Source organism: Erigeron canadensis, chromosome 2 (genome assembly GCF_010389155.1).
Source record: "Erigeron canadensis isolate Cc75 chromosome 2, C_canadensis_v1, whole genome shotgun sequence".
Classification (NCBI taxonomy): domain Eukaryota; kingdom Viridiplantae; phylum Streptophyta; class Magnoliopsida; order Asterales; family Asteraceae; genus Erigeron; species Erigeron canadensis.
Window position 1 is genome coordinate 4,750,113 of NC_057762.1, and position 20,201 is coordinate 4,770,313.

The 20,201-nt window shown below is 31.7% G+C and overlaps 1 protein-coding gene across 3 annotated transcripts; it reads left to right on the forward strand.

Annotated features, from left to right (window-relative positions):
- Positions 1 to 14,523: 14,523 nt before the first annotated feature.
- Positions 14,524 to 18,841, forward strand: LOC122589975. Of its 3 annotated transcripts, none has more exons than XR_006322383.1 (3): positions 14,524 to 14,823; positions 15,176 to 15,292; positions 18,499 to 18,841. XR_006322383.1 is itself a non-coding variant. In XM_043762304.1 (3 exons), the coding sequence occupies exons 1-3, from the start codon at positions 14,772 to 14,774 to the stop codon at positions 16,066 to 16,068; spliced, it is 372 nt and encodes a 123-aa protein (XP_043618239.1). In that variant the 5' UTR covers positions 14,524 to 14,771; the 3' UTR covers positions 16,069 to 16,179. The 3 variants fall into 3 exon arrangements, 2 of the variants coding, with proteins under 2 accessions (XP_043618239.1, XP_043618238.1); XM_043762304.1 differs by lacking the exon at positions 18,499 to 18,841 and adding an exon at positions 15,818 to 16,179 and having other exon boundaries at positions 15,224 to 15,292; XM_043762303.1 differs by lacking the exon at positions 18,499 to 18,841 and adding an exon at positions 15,818 to 16,179 and having other exon boundaries at positions 14,526 to 14,823.
- The last annotated feature ends 1,360 nt before the right edge of the window (positions 18,842 to 20,201 follow it).

Consider the following 20,201-nt stretch of genomic DNA (forward strand, 5'->3'; position numbering starts at 1 on the left):
TGACGTCGTATGATCGATGACCCCAACTGTTTTTTGCACACCCACATAAAAAAAGTCGTTAAAATTTGAATACACAAGTTGGACTTTGGAAAAACGAAGAAACCTTGAGATTATATAAGTTTTAAGTCACAATGCACAAATTCAATTTAGTTTAACTTTAATAAAATGTAGAGATTTTTAAGATAAAAAAATATACAATTTTAGATATATCAATTATAGAGAGTCTTAAAATAGAAACGTTTAAATTTGAATAAAAGCTAACTTAATTCTTAACCAACAAGACAAAAGTAGCAAACTGATTATATATCTGGTAGCTTCCAACATCAACAACTTGTCAATGATACGCATGCTTATAGTATGTGTGTGATAGCTAATGGCATTTGTGTCTTTATATGAGTGTTGCTACTTGCTTGCACATAAGTGATTACTTAAGCCCTCATAGCTGAATAAGTTCAATGATACAATTCATATTGAGTTATGGTATCATGACATTTGAGAATTTGATTTTAGAGCTGGATTTGCAACTAATTAATACTCGTATATATCCATTTTAATTTATTTTTTTTTTCTATATTGAGGCAAACCACCACCACTCATGATATATTCTTGGTCGAACTGAAGCTTGCAGTAGTTAGATCGATGTATGTTATCTTTACTTCTATATTTTACGAACCATTGTTAATAATGGAATGGTAGTATTGATGGATGGCAAAGGATTATTAAATTTTTTTATTTTTATTTTTTGTAAAGTTAGTTTCGATTTAGACGTGCTGTAGGAAATTTTAACCAACAAATCGCTGTACCTCCAAACCCCCCCCCCCCCCCCCGGTCATGGAAAATACCTTGAGATGAGAAACCCAAGACTCGAACCCGAGGCCTTGGGGAAAACTCACATCCGAGACCCACATAGTGGATTTAGAAGATACCCCTGGCCAACCCACCTAAGTGGAGTTGGTTGCAAAGGATTACTAATTAATTTTATGACTGGTCGAGTATGGAGGAACTTAACAAATATGTTAATTCTTCATTTAGAAAACTTCACGCTCTATAAATCTATGATAACGGAAGTTCACAAACCTCTCGTTCTGAGGCGGTAATTATCGTGTTTGCATATTTTCTTCTTGAAAGACAATACGACAAATATAACATTATAAATGTAAAAAAACCCTAAGAAAAAGTATGCTCAATTTTCCGTTATTGGATCGCGATATAAAGTTTCAAGCGAAATTCACCTTCTAAAAAAATACATATTTTATGAAAAGTAAAATATCAAAAACTAAATAAAAAAAAAAAAGAAAAAAGAAAAAAAAAAAAAAAGAAGCTATTACTCGTATATAACAAAACACAAAAAAGTCATAGATCAAAATTAACCCAGCCCATGAGCCAAATTGGTCTAAATCAGCCCAACCCATTGCATTTATTTAGGTAAAAAAAAACCAAAAGGGTGCAAGTGTGGAGGCTTGAACAGCTAATGAAGAACATCTTCTCCACCATTTTATCCACCATTAGGTTTATTTTTAATTGGCTAGACTTGTATTTCGAGGAAAGTGTGATAATTTTTAAATCTACCAATATATATATAACAAGGTCCTAAATTTTTTTATGAAGAAACAAGGACCGCTAGATGAGTTCCAACTTTTGATTACAACCCTTATATCTAAATAATAGTACCATTACCAAATTTAATATTAAGTAAACACAACATTAGTCCATCTAATTTAAATAATTTACACTTTTTTGTTTTTCATTACTAAATTACACTTTCCACCATTAATATTCAATCACTAATATTAAGAAAACATAATATTAGTCCTTGTATTTTAAATAATTAAATATTGTATATTTAATAAAGTATATATATACGTAGGAAGCCACAGATCGATCGATCAGTGTAATGTGTAAACATAATAAACTAATATATATATATATATATATATATATATATATATATAGATAGATAGATAGATAGATGGGGGACAATCCCATACTCTACATAAACTAGAACAATAATCGTGCGTAGCTCGGGTAACTTGCTAAATAACTTTTATAATTTAGATTTAAATAAAAAAAAGTAGCAACTCAAGTAGAATATCTACATATTATCCCATACTCCAATTATGTTCATATATCAAATTTATTACTCTTTAATCTCCTTCTAAGTTTCAAATTGCACTTAAATTTCAATATTAATTTTAATTTTCAATAATTCATCAAACTATATTACATCAATTACCTAAATTACTCACCGCCACATCCACCATGCACCACCACCCGTCGTTTCCGCCGCCGCCACTGCTAACCGTCGCCATTACACCACCACATCATGGGGCATAACTCTAGTTTTAAAGAGTACAACTTTATAATGAAAATGTTCATACTATATAAATCTGATTGAATTTAGAACAATACCCGTGTGTTGTTCGGGTTATACTTGTTTATCAAATGCTTTTTCATTTTACTTACATGTTTTAGTTGAGTTTTATCAAATTAAGATTCAAACTGATAAACATATTATATTATTTAAATGATAACAACTTAGTTTATATGATCGTTTTATGATCTTCCACATATAATATACAAAATGCAAGATTTATAAAAAGGATTGATAATTAATTAGTTGACAAACTCCATAACTTTTAATTAGGAAAAGATCTACGTCCCTAGACTGATAATCCATTTGAAGCCCCGTTCCGACCCTGATAATCTCTCCACAAGCACTCGAATACAGACTCAACACTAAATATATGTAGATATGCAATGAATATGATAGTCTGTGTATTCAATAATATAAAGGATACAATAAATGAAATAAAACAAAAACTCTTATTCTATTTATTACAAAACAAAGCAAGTAAATTCTAAACCATCAGTTCCTATTTTCTAGTATCCCACACTCAAATTTGATGCATGAAACTCATCCAAACCACCCTGCACGTTTCCAATTTACTTGCACATAAATCAGTCATTTACTACTGAGTCAAATTGAGACCAAGACGGTCTTGATAACCCATTTTTCAGACTCGTGCCCATGACCCAGTAACGTGTAACCCACGAAAACACCCATGACATGTGACTCGATAACATGCTAATGCGTAACTTGTGAACGAACCTGATTAAGCAAACCTATAAACCCAACATCATCATATGTTAATACTTTTTTCAAGAGAAACACTTTCATAGCTAAAATCCATAGAATTTCACCTTACATATATAAAACCAGCAGCAATTGACTGTGTATCCAAACTTGTTTCACAACCGGATAAAAAATAACAACATATATATTATTTTTCCCTTCTTTGGGTCATGATTCTATCATACTTTCTATCTATATCGCTTCTATATTTCCATTCGAATCGGGTAATTCTGATTTTAACAATGATTATGGCAGTAGTGATCGATCGCCATTTATTCCTTATTTCCTTAGATACCATCAGCGTGTTTTATTCAAGTTCGGATACAAAAGTTTCGAGATGGGGATGGATCTACCTTTGGAAATTGGAATTGCATTTACTTAAAGGACATCATCTCTAACCGTATTCAGCTCTCAACTTGCGATATATACCCACCTCTCCTCCATGGAACCAATGCTCAACTCGTTGTATAAGGCCAAAAGTTGAGACAACTAAAATACAAACCAAATCTACAAACTCAACGACAATAATGTTGTTGGTTTAGACTTTAGACCCCTTTGAAACACACACTTTATACACTCAACTAACTATGTATAAATATGTAGAGAGAAAATATGGAAAAAAACTTTAGGTAGTAATGAGACGGGTACAAAAACCTACTGCCATCTACAATCTACATGCTATTTATAAACAAACTCAGTAGCATTATTTAGTTTCATCCGTATATAAAGGATTAATTTGATGTAGCCTCCTACTTTTATGCAAGACCACTTCCACCTCCCCGTCATCCATTTTACCAGGTCAATTGCAACAACTAATTTCAAATATTCAAGATAAGATATTATCCGCTTATAATGGTAACAATCTATCCATTTAAAATGAAAAAGTTTCATGTGCAGATATATATTTTTTTTGTGATCATCTTATCCAATATAATAAGCACATGCCTAATTAGTCTGATAACAAACTATCCATTTAAATTGGAAGAGTTTACATGGCTGAGATGAATTATACTTTAAATCCTACGGTCACCATCTAAAGTTAGAAAACTATTTAGTGACTAACTGGCGGCAATAGTTATATATAATATTTATAAATCATAAAAATCTTTCTCATGATATATAATTATTAAATATAATATAATAAATACTTTTTGAAAAAATTAATAAACATAATATAATAAACAATCTTATTTGATAAAAGATAACTATCAGTGAATTAATAAAAAAAAAAGTAGTATCATGTATATAATCTTTGTACCTATATAGAAAATGGAAAATTAAATATTAATGATTAGGATTATAATTAATGATTATGATCAAACTTGATTATAAAGATCATACATGGCAACATAGATATAACATAAGGTAGATCGATGAGTTATCTTTGATCCCGTGTACGCCAAGTATATATAAAAGCTAAGACTAATGAAACATAAATATTTATAAATCATAAAAATCTTTCTCATGATATATAATTATTAAATATAATATAATAAATACTTTTTAAAAAAATTAGTAAACATAATATAATAAACAATCTTATTTGATAAAAGATAACTATCAGTGAATTAATAATAAAAAAAAAGTAGTATCATGTATATAATCTTTGTATCTATATAGAAAATGGAAAATTAAATATTAATGATTAGGATTATAAGTAATGATTATGATCAAAACTGATTATAAAGATCATACATGGCAACATAGATATAACATAAGGTAGATCGATGAGTTACCTTTGATCCCGTGTACCGAATTGGTACCTACGAAACCTCAATGTTGAGTTTTTTTGCATGGATGATTAACTATAATTATCAGTCTTATCCATGGCAAGAATTGAATATGCGTCCCTCAAGATAACAGACTCTCAATGATATCATGGAGGCCAACCCACCTAAATGAGTTGGTTTAAAATTTAATCATTATAGTAAATAAAGTGTTTTGTTTATATTTACTTTTATATCGTCATTATACAAATATATAACAACCATATTATAAATACCAACTACACTAAAGAGCAATTTTGAATATTACTATCTTCACCAGTATTATATGCATTTAACATTACATTGTCATTATACAAAAATTTATATATCTTACTAGCCATATTTGATACAAATAAAACTTTAAATAACAATACAATTGTATTTTAACATGTTTTATCTATAATTAATAATTATGTTATTCTTAAAACTTATTATGTTTATCTCGCGTATTTATATTATCTCGCGTAATATGCGGGAAAATATAATTTAACTTTTATATATACAAAAATACGATTTTCTTAAATAATTATTAACCAATTGAAATATTTTATTTCACTTAATCAACATTTGCTTATGTTGTTGATCCTATCATATTGAAAAACTTATTACTTGACACTTTTTAATAAGTTATTTATTATATGTTTTTCTTAATAAATTTAAATGTTGAAATTTAGGATTTCTTATAAGATTATATTATGAACTTTCAACTCTTGATTATTGTATTATAATTTGCTTTTACATAAGTGATGTTAATTAAAGTACATATTAAAAGTTTAAGATTTTAATTTCCTAAATATTTTAGTTTTTTAAATTTCTTACATAAACCCAATATTTGTTTCAAATATTATTAATATATAAGTACATAATCCGAAACTCTTAATATATTAATGTAAAATTAATTTTAAAAATTTAAAAAGTTAACTATAAACACAAAAAGTAAACTTTCAAAAGGTAAGCAATTGGCAAGATCTTAAACCTTTGGGAAATTCATCAGGGTATAAATTACACTTTCAAAATTTGTAAGAGTGGATAATTAAAAGGGTTTTCGATATTACTGGGTTTCATTCCAAACATACGTAGTTCAAATGCTAACTACTTTCGTTTTGTTAAATTTTATTTATATGTATATTTATATAAACATTAAACTACGTGAAAATTGTAAAAAATGACTAATATAGTTACACTAATTAAAGAGAAGTCAAATCCATATAGAGCTCTTATTTATATTCCGCTAAACAAATCTATTTATATTGAATTTCGAACTATCACTTGATACAATAACTTGAAGTGTTACTAATTGTTTATACAAACATACATTAACTTTAATCGTAAATGCGATAGTTTTCAATGAAAATTTGCTTATATGCATATTAACTCATTACAGCAAGATACTAATTAATTTACATCTTTGGCATCATGATACTAATTAATCTATTTTCAACATCTTTTTTTTTGTAGTTGTCAATATATGATATTGTGAAACGATAACTTGTCACTATTAAATACGTTATCTCGCGTATTACGAGGGACAAAAATAAATTACCATTCACATCTTGTTTTTTTTAATAAGTATATTGCTTTTGTTTATTTTGTTGTATAAATATGAAAAAAAAAACATTGTCTATTATCTATACAATCTATATTCCGTATTAAAGATTAAAGATTATTGCGTGGTTTTGAAAAGTTTATAAATTTGGAACATGCAAATTTACTTATTTACCCTTACACATATAATCTATTGTATAGTACTATCTCCATCTTAGACTTTGATCTCTTTTACACATACCAAAAACTTAGACTTTTGAGACCCTAATCACGACATGAAACGCCCCGTCAATGGTATCCGTCGCAACATGCGGGTCCATGCTCGTCTAATAATACAAATCACCCTTTTTTTACTTTAAACTTTCTGTCTTTGAAAAACCAAAAATACTTCTCTGCTTTATTCACTAATTTAAACATCTCCTTTTAATATACCTATAATACCTTTAATGAAATAATTTATAATATAGATTTCTCAACACCTAAAATGACTACATTACTTTAACATCAATTATTTTTACATTCATCACCATCGCCGCCCCGCCGCCGTCCCACTCCCTCCCCCTCCACCGTCACCACCACCACCTCCATCGTCACTACCCCAGTACCGCTGCATTGTGCGGACATAAATCTAGTTGAAAAAATGTAAACATCATGTATTTACAATAAATCAAAATACAGATAATACGTTTCATATTAAAACCATTTTTTCATCCCCATTTCCCATATACAAATTAAAACACAATACACACTTAACCCAACATAGTAAGATTTAAAATCCATATCCCTACTTCCCATATAATTAAAACCTGTATAAAAATTAAACTAACTGAATGTGAAAGACACCGTAAATTCTATGAAAAGTGTGTAAACTTTTAGTTAAGCTATTAGGTAGAACTTTAATTTTATAGACGTGTTTGGTATGATAGTTGTAATTGAAACTTTAAGAGATATTTGTGTAATTTAAAAACTTTAAAATTTCATCCAAACTAAAAAGCCCCTAAAACATTATTTCAAGTCGCGTTTCATTTTGGACCTTTTGTTTCGTATAAAAGTTAAAACTAGTTGTATCTAAATAAAATTTTCAATATAATAGGAGTTTATTGTTCAAAATTTAAAGCTAAAACTCTCAAAAACCTCTTGAAAAACTCTTGCCAAACATGCACTTTACCTTAGGCAGTGGCGGATCTTGAAAGTTTTAGTGGTGGGCTGTTTCTGGGCATGCTCAAGTTGTTTCCGCCCCCCCCCCCCTTTTTTGTCATCGCTATGGTTCGCGTATTATATTTAGGGTCATGTAATTCACTAATTCAGATCGGGTCAAAGTAGGATAACACTAATAATTTAAGATTACCATTCAAATTACCAATACATAGTTTTTAACCAAAAAAAAATATACTCAAAAAAGAGAGGAAGATTAGGCTTAAAATAAAGATTTATTAATGAGCTAAGTGTATTGTCAGCTATGAAAACTAAAAAAATAAAATTTATTTGACTACTAAGTTTATTAAACATATCAAAAGTTTTTAAAATTTCTTTGGACGAAATATGGGAATATTAGCACTATTAAGCTAAAAAACGACAATAGTCTGGGCCCCCACTAGTCCTATGAAGAACCCGCCCCTCTTACGTAGGGATTAAGTTAGACTATGTGGTATGAGGCCTTCCATGGGTGAGGGGTCTTCCGTCATGTGGTGGCGGTGGCGCCACATCAGCAAGTTAGGCATGGACATTCTCCAAAAATGGGAGGGGTGAGACAACTTTGCGCTTATGGGAATCTTCCACCATGTGTGAGTGCTCATATGGAGTTATAGAGGATAAAAAGATTAAAAAGACAAATATATAGATAAAAATATAAGCAACTATTGGAAAAGTAGCCGTTTGGCATTGGAAAGGGGAAATGTCCAAGCTTGGTCCACGGTTTTGCCTAACCATCCATGCTCATATTTCAGCCCTGAACGCCTATCAAGGGAAATGTAGCAGGCGTTCTGAAAGAGTTCCAAAGACGTTCTGGCCCTAAAATGCCTAGAGAAGACCTCATACAATCATACCACATAGTCTTATAGCTTTTTTGCTTATTTAACACAATAAAAGCCATTTTGGGTGTTTGTTTGGGCTTATTTGCTTATGCTTTTTTGCTTATCTAAGCACAATAAAAGCCATTTTTCATAAGCTATAAATTGAAGCTTTTTTGCTTTTTTCCCTCATTTGCTTTTCCTTTTCCTAATAAAAGCCATAATCTTATAAAAGCTAATACAAACACTACATAATGGCTTATAATCTTAAAGCAAAAAAGCCAAAAGCCATTTATAAAATATAAGCATAAACCATGGAAAAAAAGCTAGGCCAAACACCCCCTTATAGACTGTAGAGAACAGAGGAAATGATTCCCTAAAGTTAACCAACTTGAGTGAAGTTGGGTAAATCTTGACTATTGATTTAAAATTAAAGGTTAATATTAATAAATGATTATTTAATTATAACTCTTAATTTTAAATCAAAGATCAAGATTATTATAACTTAACCTATCAAGTACTCATAATTAGTAACTTTATGGAATTATTTCTCACCCAAAAAACCGTGGAAACATCGTTGCGGTTTACTTGCTTACTTTTTATTTGAGTTAAATGCAAAAGTGATCCTTATGGTTTTACAGTTTTTGCATCCATAATCCATCTAAGATTTTTAGCATCCTTGATCCCTGAAACCGTGGTTTTGTTGCATCCTTTGTCCAATCTAATGGATCTTTCTATTGGTTTCCGTTGAGCGGCCCACGTGTCCGGGCAATGTTGTAAAATTCTTTTGCTTCAAGAATCTTTTGCATCCTTGAGGGTCTATCGCAATTTTTTATTTTTAATCCTTCAAAAATCTTTTGCTTTATCAAACCCTAGCTTACCATGAAATTGCATTTAAAGGTAAAATTTTTTTAATTTTGATCAATTGTAGCCTTGTAGGCACTCATTCCATGTATATATATATATGTCTATTTTTGTGTGTTTGTAATATTTATATAGGAAATTATAGGGTGGCTATCAAATGAGAACCAAATTAAAATGAAAACACATGAGAACAATTAAAAACTACATTTTCATGCATTAAAAGTCCATAAAACTGAAATAGTGCATAACTAATTATCATTATTTAGCTGTTTAACAACACATTGATCCGTCAAAATCGAAAAAATCACGTTTTTTATTGGATGCATCATTTTGATGAATATGCATCCAAGATGGATGCACAAAACAAAAAACGTGATTTTTTCGATTTTGACGAATCAATGTTGTTAAACACTTAAATAATGATAATTAGTTATGCACTATGTTTGTTTTATGAACTTTTAATGCATCAAAATGATGTTTTTAAGTGTTATCACCGTTCTTATTTTAAAAAGTGTTCTCACCGGAGTGTTATCCGGAAATTATATATATATATATACTTATATATTTGTATGTGTGTTCATCAATATGGGGGTTTTCTACAAAGAGGATGAAATCAGGGCAAAAGCTTTTTTTTTGTTATACATTTGACTTGGTAGATTCTAGAAGCATTCTGTATACTATAGTGGTTTTCGGCATGATTTTATGATATAGTTTAAATTTCGCTGAAGTTTGGGAGTGACGTGTGTTGATTTGTGTTGGAAATTGCAACTTATGTTAAATCGTATTACGTTTTCAACATTGCATATGCATCATCCTGGATGAAATGTCTAAAGAAAGTTATTGTGCTTTTAGTAATTGAAATGCCTTGTCTGTTGACATACGTAAAAAGTTACCGTTAATTTGTCTTTCGATTCTTGTTAAGGAATGTCAGTTTAAAACCCCTGCATTGAATATTGTCGAATGAGGAACTGTTCAATGCATATGCACTTCATATATGTACATCATTCAATCACTTCTGAAAACACAGAAGATAGTTAAGGACTTGAGGTTCTGTTGGCTTCTTATGGAAATTTCTATGTTTTTCTTAATAGCTAAGGACCTATATTTCTTAAGAATGAGTTAGAGCTTGGCAATTCTGTTTTGCTTCTGCGATTAATTAGTAATCAAATGAGTTGTTCTGAATGATTAGAGATATAGCTCTGAATGATGATGACCGTCTTCTTTAAAGGTTCTTTTTATTCTGATATGCAGGGGCCTGGTGCATCTCAAGTTTTAAACTGTGTATGGTTTTTAATAATTCCGCCAAGGGTTGTTCAGAAACACCAAGTTTTACTATATTAATATTGTGGAAGTTCTTAAGTTCTACTTAGGTATTGCAAATATGTGACAGGTGGTTGAAATTCCAATGTTCTTCTTAATTGCTAAGGACCTATATCCTTTAAGAATGAGTTATGATTTCGGTTTTGTGTGTAAACTAACGCATATAGGTACCAGGTCTATAGAATTCAAATTGTATAGATAATACTATAGAGATACAAGGTTTCATTAGGGGACTGAGCATTTTAAGTCTGCCTTAATAGCATTGTTTTTATAGATCAAATTAAACCCTACTATGCTACACTGGATTGGTCCACTTATATCATTGTCAATCGTGTGCCCCTTAAGTGTCTATCAATATATGTGTATGTTTTGAAATGCAGACTGGGCATGATAAAAACAAGAAGTCTTTTTTTTTTTTTTATTTGTTTTTAAAAATGAGTCTTCCTTTTAAAATGACGAGAAATTGATAAGTGACTTAATGGACCCTCTCTGCTGTTCGTTAAGGCATTGGTGTGAGTGAGAAACGGAGAAAGTGATTGTGCCTACAAAGAAAACCAATAAAAAGTCCTATTAAGCTTCATGTGTATAGTTATTGAAGTGTTCATGTTTGGTGATTTTTTACAACTTTTACGTGATTGTGTTTATCTTAGTTGTATGATGCTTCTCTTATTTCATGGGTGCTATCTGTTACATATTCTGTGTATTTGTTTTTTATTTTTTTGAGATTGGATGTTTGCCACTTAATTGACTTCACCTGCTGTGAAGAGTTTTGACATGTAGCATGTTGTTGTCATAGCTTTAGTTTAGGCCTTTTGTAAAATCAGTCACAAATTATTTAAACCTTTTAAACCTCTTGGTGCATTGTTTTGGTACATTGGCTGCCTCTTTGTGCAGAAAGGTGCTATATTGAAAGCATACAGCGGGCAGTTCCCGGCCTGGTCAGAGCTGTTCTTGCTTAAATTTCTTCTTTTGAGGTAAGAGCCATATTATCAATCAGGTTGTCTAGTCACACAAGTTTCTGTTTTTCCATATACACACATATGGGACTACATGTACACACATAAGTATTAGCTATATATTACTGAAAAAACATTTAGATAGTCAATCAGACTTCCTAAGACATCCCCTAAGACCAAAGGAAAGTCGAGTAGACCAAACAAATATTAATATTGATTTATAAGTATTTGATCAGGTTCTTGTTAACCAGGTTTCTGTTAACACTTTTAACCAGGTTTCTTTGCAAATGGGCCAAATTTGCCACCTTAAGCCTCATTTGATGCATCTGTATCTTCTAGTTTCTTTTGATAACCTAACAAGGGTTGAACAATACCTCACTGTTGGACCTGTCTGGTGTCTAGAATGCACAAGTAGATCCAACTCATTGGGGAAGCGCGTAATATGCTTATGGTCAAGGTTACGATGCCTATGCTTATGGAGCAACTCAAGATCCATCACTGTATGCATATCGAGCTTATGGCGCCATGGCGGATATATTCAATATCCTCGACCGGCAAGATGACTTCTATATGTTTATTTCTTAAGCTTTTCAAGTTAGAAACTTTAGTATCATTTCTAAATGAAGTGATATATATTGGGTTATCGAAATTTGTACTATATGATATATTATTAGATGCTGATTTTCAGGGTGAAGCTGGTTAGGATATGGGAGATTGGGAGCAGTGACAGGTGTTGCACCACCTGTTGAACAGAGGGAGGAAATATATGATCCTTTAGCTACATACCAGATGTTAACAAGTATGTTTCTTTTCTGTTAACTTTTTAATTTTGTTTATATTTGTTAATTATATCATTTCAGAAGCCTTAATAGGAATTGTATAAATATGAATCCATACATATATATAAGCATTTCAAATTTGTGACGTGCAATATCTATGTTAACACGAGTCTTGTCACTGAGGTGATGTAAAGCTAGAAACACAGAAGATATCTGAAGTTGAGATGAACAAAATGTTTACTAAACTGGCAATAAGCTTGTACATAATTGCCAATTTGAAACGATAGAGGTAGGTAGTGCTAATAAATATGAGGAAATGGTGGAAATTAAACCTTCACTTTAAATGGGTTTTCTTGGGTTGAACCTCCTAAAGCTTGAAACTGGTAGTGCTGGTCAATTTTGCTGAAATACATATAAACTACAAAGTATTAGTTGAATGTCCTATTTCAATAGAGCTACTAGCTAGTGTAAAATTTTATTAGCTAAAATTTAGTTAACATGTAATTAACATATGGTAATGTAATAAGACTAGAATTAGGAATGTTCGATATTACTATTAGACAAGGATTAGTTTTAGGATGTCCCTCTTCCTCTATAAATAGGGGGAGCCGAGATTATTGTACCATCAAACTGAGTCTATCTCTTCTCTCCGGGTCACCTTCGTTTCTATGTGTTATGCTACTTTCTGGTCAAAGCAGCAAGAGAAATTAATGTTGGCTCGTCCAATCAAAATAGAAAGCAACAGCGTGGTATACGATTGGCTATAAAGGTGTTTGGTCACTTATTTATTTTGAACAATAGCAGCAGCGTAAAGGGCTGTTGGTTTCCGATTATAATAAGGGTTGTTGGTGAGACCTGAGGGTTCTTTTGGCTGGTCACAATAGTCACGAGAAGAGTTTATGGATTTATTTTGGAGTTTCACTTTACAAAGGGTTTTTTATCGTGGAGGTGACCTATGAATTACAAGAAACAAACTAAGACTTACAGATTTAGTAATAAGTTTGTACGGGTTGTTCATCGTTGAACTATAACTCACAAGGGTGTCAAAATTCCAACAAGTGGTATTAGAGGGCCAAGTTCGTAAACTTGGGATTAACACTGGGATTAAGGCGATCAGAAGCACGAAGCTCGAGAAAGATAAGTTTGATGGGAGGAACAACTTTGGGCTTTCGAGGGTGAAGATGCGCATATTGCTAGTGCAACAAGGTATCGCGGAGGCCTTAGAAGGCAAAACAAAGTTGTTGAAGGTTATCAAGGGTTTCTTGGTGGTGCCAACAAGAATTCTGAAGGCAGACAATGTCTATACATTGGATGGGAAGACTCTAGCGTTTGGTGTACGGGTAATTGATGAAAGAGTTCAGGGTGTACACGGTAAGAAACGTCTTCAGCTTGAGGTGGGGTTGCCCGAGGTTGGTCATGAGTTGAAGAATGGTAGAAGGCACTATTGGATTTCATTCTCATGAAGTAAGTACAAGTTGTGGAGCCTATCATGGACATTTGTTATGATGATCAAATCAAGAAGGTAGGTTAGGTTCAGGCAAAAAGCATCTCAAGATCGTTGAGATCTAGTTACTTTGAACATCAAGTGGTGATGTTTACATAGTCAGGAAAACAAGCATTGATGTGGCGGCTTGTGACGTGGGGAAAGCAGAAGGTGGGCTCATGGAACATACTTATGGGAATAGTCACGTGTATACAAAGACTAAATGGGACTTGATTGGTAAGGGATGGAAAGACAAAGGACAAGACTTGGAACAAGGCATCTATATGAAGTAGTCAAGGGAAGCCGGACAGTACTCGCTCCAGTGAGATCCAGTCTTGTAGTATCTCTATTGACATATAGCGGTGTCTCTAGTACTGCCATGTTTGGGACTAACACAACCACACCTACCAACCAGTGGAGTGAAAACATATACAGAATTACATTATCTCAAGTTTACACCAATTCTCCCAAATAATCGAACCATCTTTTCTCTATCACTAACACAACCACACCTACCATCATTGTGCGGGCATCTATGTAGTCTTTATTTTCAATATGAAGTAAATAGGGGTTTGACTTACTTTGACTTTTAGACTGAATTTTAAGCTATGTTTTGATCTGGAGCATTCATATTTAAAAAACATTAATCAAGATCATTTACTCTATCTACTAAAAGTAAAAGATCAGCTTTGCTGAAACAAGACCTCCACTCCATCCAATCCCCATCACATTTCTCTCTCTCTACTCTATCACACATAGATCTCAAATACACCTCGCCTTGCCTTGCTGGGGAAACACACACATCTACTCATAAATGACATAGAAACACTCTCAAAGGCACATATTTCCATTTCTCTCTCTATCTCGCCGGAGTTACAGTATTTCATCTCGCACCTGAGTTATCAATACTTCGTCGATGCTCTCGCCAGAGTTTTCTATACTTCGCCGGATATTGTGTATAAATTCAGGTTAGATATACAAAGTTACAAACATTTAGATTGTGGTGGTTTTGTCTATTATATTGTACCTAATGAAGTAATAATTATGTTGTAACTTCCAACTTAGGAGCACTGAAGTAATAATTATGTTGTAATTTCCAACGTGGTTTTGTAACTTTTGTCTATACTTCCAATTATATCTGGTGTTCATCAATTAACTAATTAAGAGATTAGATTAGCTGGTAAGGATTGGCGTATTATGTTCCCGGATTTTCACATATTATTGGTTTACAATGTCAATTCATATGAAATAATCACACTAATTTTGCACATCTTTCTTGAATCTAATGAATTATGTTAAATGTGAAATTAACAATTTTAGTCCTCCTGAGCTTGACGTCAATCTGTGCCCTATTACGAGGAGCATCAGTGGAAGTATTAAGGAAGATTGGCGCCTGGAAGAATCCGTCTAAACAACATCCTGTTTTCTATACTCCAGGTAACTTTTGATACTTCACCTTTTACTAGGCACAAAACCTTTAAATTTGCATTCAAACTGGCAGTGAATTCGTTTGGTAGTAATCGTAGTACAGACATGTTATAATCATATGATGTATTTGACCTCAATCAACCAGTACACTGATTTCCTCACCACCATCGATCCATCATTACCAATTTATCATTGGCGGAGTTGCATTACATTTTTTTGCATAAAACTCAAAAACATGCCAAATATGAAAGATGTATAATAACATGGACAATAAAACTTCTTAAGGGCTGTTTGATTCCCGGAATGTATGTGAATTTTATAAAATGGAATTTGAATTTTCTTCTTTGTCACTTTAGATGAACACAGAAAATTCTAAATTCCATTCCACTGAATTCCCATACATTTTGGGAACCCAATGGCGCCTTTTTATTAATTTCTCGAATTTGGATGGTTTTTTTACCTTTTTTCGAGACTTTTGGCAGTGGTTTGGTTTTTGCTAATACTATACAACTTAATGGATTATTTTATCCATAGTTGTCAAAAGCGCTCACCTGATGCGCCTAGGCGCAATGCGACGGCGAGGCCCACCTAGGCCGCCTGAAACCCTAGGCCCAGTCGATCATGAAAGAAAGCGGTCAACGAAGGTCAACCAGAATCCGGCCAAATTATTGCTAGATCTGATTTTTCCGGTCGTCATTAAGCAAGTCTGGGAAGAAAAAAGTTTGAAGAAGATAAATAGAATAAAGGAGAGAGAGAAAACACAGAGGAGACAAAAGAACAGATAAAGAGAAAGTGTAGATGTAGATACAAGTTAAAGAGGAGTAGAGGACAAAAAAAAAATGCATCTTTATTCCTTTTTTTTGTTATTCGTATTTTTATTTCACAATATTAATAAATATGACAAAATTAGCATACAATTATAATATATTAATATAATTTATTAAAAAATGTTTCATTGTCGTGTTTTTTATTAATAGTTTATTAATAGTCATACAATTTCAAAATGTAGTAAAAAGCTAATTCGGGTTTGAACAATTTGGTTATGAGCAACTTGGTTTAAAGATTTATTATTTATATCATAAATTATTTGGTTTTGTTAATAATATTTGATTTCTTTTACTATTATTTTTCATTATATACATAAATTTATATTTTTTTTACTTAGTGCGCCTTTTTTTTTTCGGGCGTGCGCTTTTTTTGCGCCTCTCGCCTTCGCATCATTTGGGACCTTTGCGCTTTGAGATCACCTTAGCTTTTGACAACTATGATTTTATCACTCTTTTTCAGTTTTACATTATCGGTTTGCTCAGACAAAAATACACAGGTCTTCTTAACCAAAGTTCCATTTTGGAAACTTTGATGGTAAACATATCTACACTTTTTTTTAAAACATATATACACTACTTAGTATTTTTCATTTTTGTATTTTTGTCTTTTAAAAAGAACTCCATCTTTTAAGCTCACTCATTGTTTAAAAATGCACAGCTTTAAATAAATTATTCTCAGCTTATCAACTAAGAAAACAATTTTTTTCAAAAACTACGTGCAAAAATATTATTCTACATAAATTCAACTTTGGGAGTTGGATAGAAATGTTTGAGAGGCCAAAGATAAACAGTATTTTGACATTGACAGATGGGCAAACAAGACTTTAGCATGTACTAAAATATAAGACTGAATAAAAGAGTAGCATAAAAATGACATTAAAAGTTAAAACCATCACAAACTTAGCATTTTGTAATTTCACAATAAAAAAGATTTTGGTACGAGTTTTCTAAAAAAGATAATATCCATGGCTTTAAAAATGGCCAATATTATTAAGATGTTTGTTAAATGACATTTACCTATTCAAATAGCAGTCAAATGATGTCACATTCACCCATTTACCAAATGAATTTGCTTTAAAAAGGTAAAAATAAAATTAAAAATGACATTTACCCATTCAATTTTCACTTCCAAGTTTTGGGATATGGTTTGTCTTGCTTGTACAATACAAAATTTACTCGTTCAATTGTCACGATCAAGTTTTAACTATCACTTGTTTGGTTAATGTATTGTATTTGGGAAGTAATATTGGTAACAGATAGTTTGATAAATTTAGCGGTGTATCAACTGTTTGTACAAAATCTGTAATACTTGTACTTTGTGATAAGTTGATCAAATTGTGTGGTACCGATATCATTTTTAAGATAATGGTTCAAAACGTAGTGAACAAAGTTTCATAATGAAGTAAAAATTTACCGTTATGCTTCATTCTGGCAGATTTTGAAGGAGCTACCCATGTAAAAAAATTAACTTGTGATAAGATAAAGTGATGAGTGATAAGCTGCACATAATGAACTACATGAACTTGCGAAGTTTAGAGACACACCCTACCTTTAGGACCTCACTTGTGAGTTGTCTGTTGACAGATTCCTTCCACTTTCTTGGGGGGTCTCTTAGTATTAAAGCAAGCCCGGTTTCTTGATAAGTAAGAAAAACTGGGATATGAAAAGTAAGAAAAAAAAAAAAACCAAACAAGAAATAAATAGATGGTTCTTGATTTATTGTATAAAGTAGTTATAAACTTAGGTGAGAATCAAGGACACACATAAGCAAATTATGCTTAATTCTGACGGAGATTAAGAAAATAGGTCATCTGGTCAGCTTATGACATAATAAAATGATTAAATCTATAGCCATTTTGTCATTCTTCTTATGATTATATCTATAATAAGATAATTAAATCAATAGCCTATATGTTTAGTGTTTTGATTCCTTCAATGGTATTGTATTAGTTGTTCTTGATAAGATGGGTTTTGTGGTTGAGTAAGTCTAGTCCTTAATAAAGTGAACCCGCTGCTTCAAAGCGTTGATGTCAGGTTTTCTTTTGGAAGAATGGCCTATATATTCTTTTCTTAGTTTCTTTTTCGTTGTAGATTGATGAGAATGATGCTCAAGAAATCATATTGTTTTCTACAAAGCTATTTAATAATACAGTTTTCTGCCTCTTGCATGTTTCTTCATATCTAAAATGATATATACGGATTCATTTATAATGATATAAGTGGCGGTGAATTATCAGTAGGCCTAAATTTTGCAGGTTTGGTAACTGCATTTGTTTCCTGTTGAAGTCACCCAGTCGGCCATTATCTTTTTTAGATCAAGAACATCCTTTTAACTTGTCATTGTCAATTAACACGTTACATTCTTTTGAACATGGTTTCCTTGAGCAGGTAACTGGATTGGATATGTGAAAGAGACCGAAGTTGAACTCCAGAGTTGGTAAACCACAATGAAAAACATACTTGCCGCATTTCGCCAAAGGGTTGACTTTCGTTTGGGCAAGCTTATGAAGTAACCTGCAATCTGATACGAGTGTGCTGAGCACAATTTAATCTGAATATAAACTTTTTTGAATTTTCTTCATTTAACATATTAAGAAGACTTTTAATTGTAACATGCAATTTTGATACTGCTAATCTGGTCAGAATTATTATTATTACTGTTATTATTTCTTTCTTGATGCTCCTTTCAACCCTGAGCTTTGCTTTGTATTTGCTCATGACCAGATGCCATCACCAGTTTCTTCCGTTAGTCATTTCAAGCTTTGACTCTAAATGTTTATAGTACTACTTTGATCAATAATGTATATCATCTCCGATCTGTACAATTGATAATTTAGGAACTGGAAGTATAATTTACCCTAAAAAAATAATGAGTAAACTCATAGAAGTCCATCAACTTCTCCAACGAATGCGAGATTGCGAGATCAATGATAAACACAAAGTCGATGCATAAATCCTACAATAATTTTAATATATGTATATACTCATATTTACTCATTATTTACATGACAATTGTTACTATAATATATATTCTTACATATTCGTTGTAACATATTGGAAAATTTGTCTTGTAGTTTAAACTTAATTATGGGTCCATTATTTTGTACATGTCCTGATGTCCATAGACCATAATTCTTAACGAACAAGACAAAAGTATCCAACTGATTGTATATTGGTAGCTTAACAACTTTATTTTGAGTTAGGTACTTGAGAAAAGTATGCATGCTTATAGTATGTCATAGTACATATAGTATATGTGTGTGATAGCTAATGCATTGTATATTAAGTGTTGCTTACACATAAGTAATTACTGACGTCTAATAGCCGAATAAGTTTAATGATACATTTCATGTTGATTTATGGTATTATGACATCTGGAAATATGATTTTGAGCTGGATTTGCCGATTGGCAACTATCTGATATCCATTTTAAAATATATTTTCTATATTGAGGCAAACCACAACCACTCGTGATTTATTCTTGGTTGAACTGAAGTTTGCTGTAGTCAAATGCATGTTATCTTTGCTTGTATATTTTGCTAACCATTCACAGATAGTGTGGTGTGGTATTGGTAGAGTGTTATCACTTGATAAAAAAAGTTGAAAAGGCAAAAAGTAATGAAACACAAAGGTTGGTGGCAAAAACTCAAAATTCCAAAAGCTTAATATAAGTTGGTGATAAAATTGGTAGCAAAGCAAAAATTTAGTGACCAAAGTTTTTTCTTGGGTGAAAATTGTGAATTATATTACTATCCAAAAATGAAAACTGTAGTGTTAATGATAACTAATCCAACTGGTTAGAGACATTCTCATGTTTTATCTAAGATTTTGAGTTCGATCCTTATGGATGACAAGTCTTGGGGTTTTTCCTCCGATATTTGTAACGGCCCATAGTCAACATCTCGTTGTCTAGGGTAGATGCAAGGCTTCACCATTATACAGTGAGGTTTAACTGATATTGTATCCTGACTGAATGTTAAAGAAAAAAGAAGATTATTATAGTTATGGGATATGATATTAGTACCATATCTATATCTATACTCCCTTATAAAATATATTAGAAATCTATTTTAAGAAATTTAAGCAAATTT

Coding starts and splice junctions, on each gene's coding strand:
- LOC122589975 (XM_043762303.1), top strand. CDS start 14,772: ATGCTCTCGCCAGAGTTTTCTATACTTCGCCGGATATTGTGTATAAAT. Junction 14,824..15,175: donor GATATTGTGTATAAATTCAG/GTTAGATATACA, acceptor TAACAATTTTAG/TCCTCCTGAGCTTGACGTCA. Junction 15,293..15,817: donor TCCTGTTTTCTATACTCCAG/GTAACTTTTGAT, acceptor TTTTATCCATAG/TTGTCAAAAGCGCTCACCTG.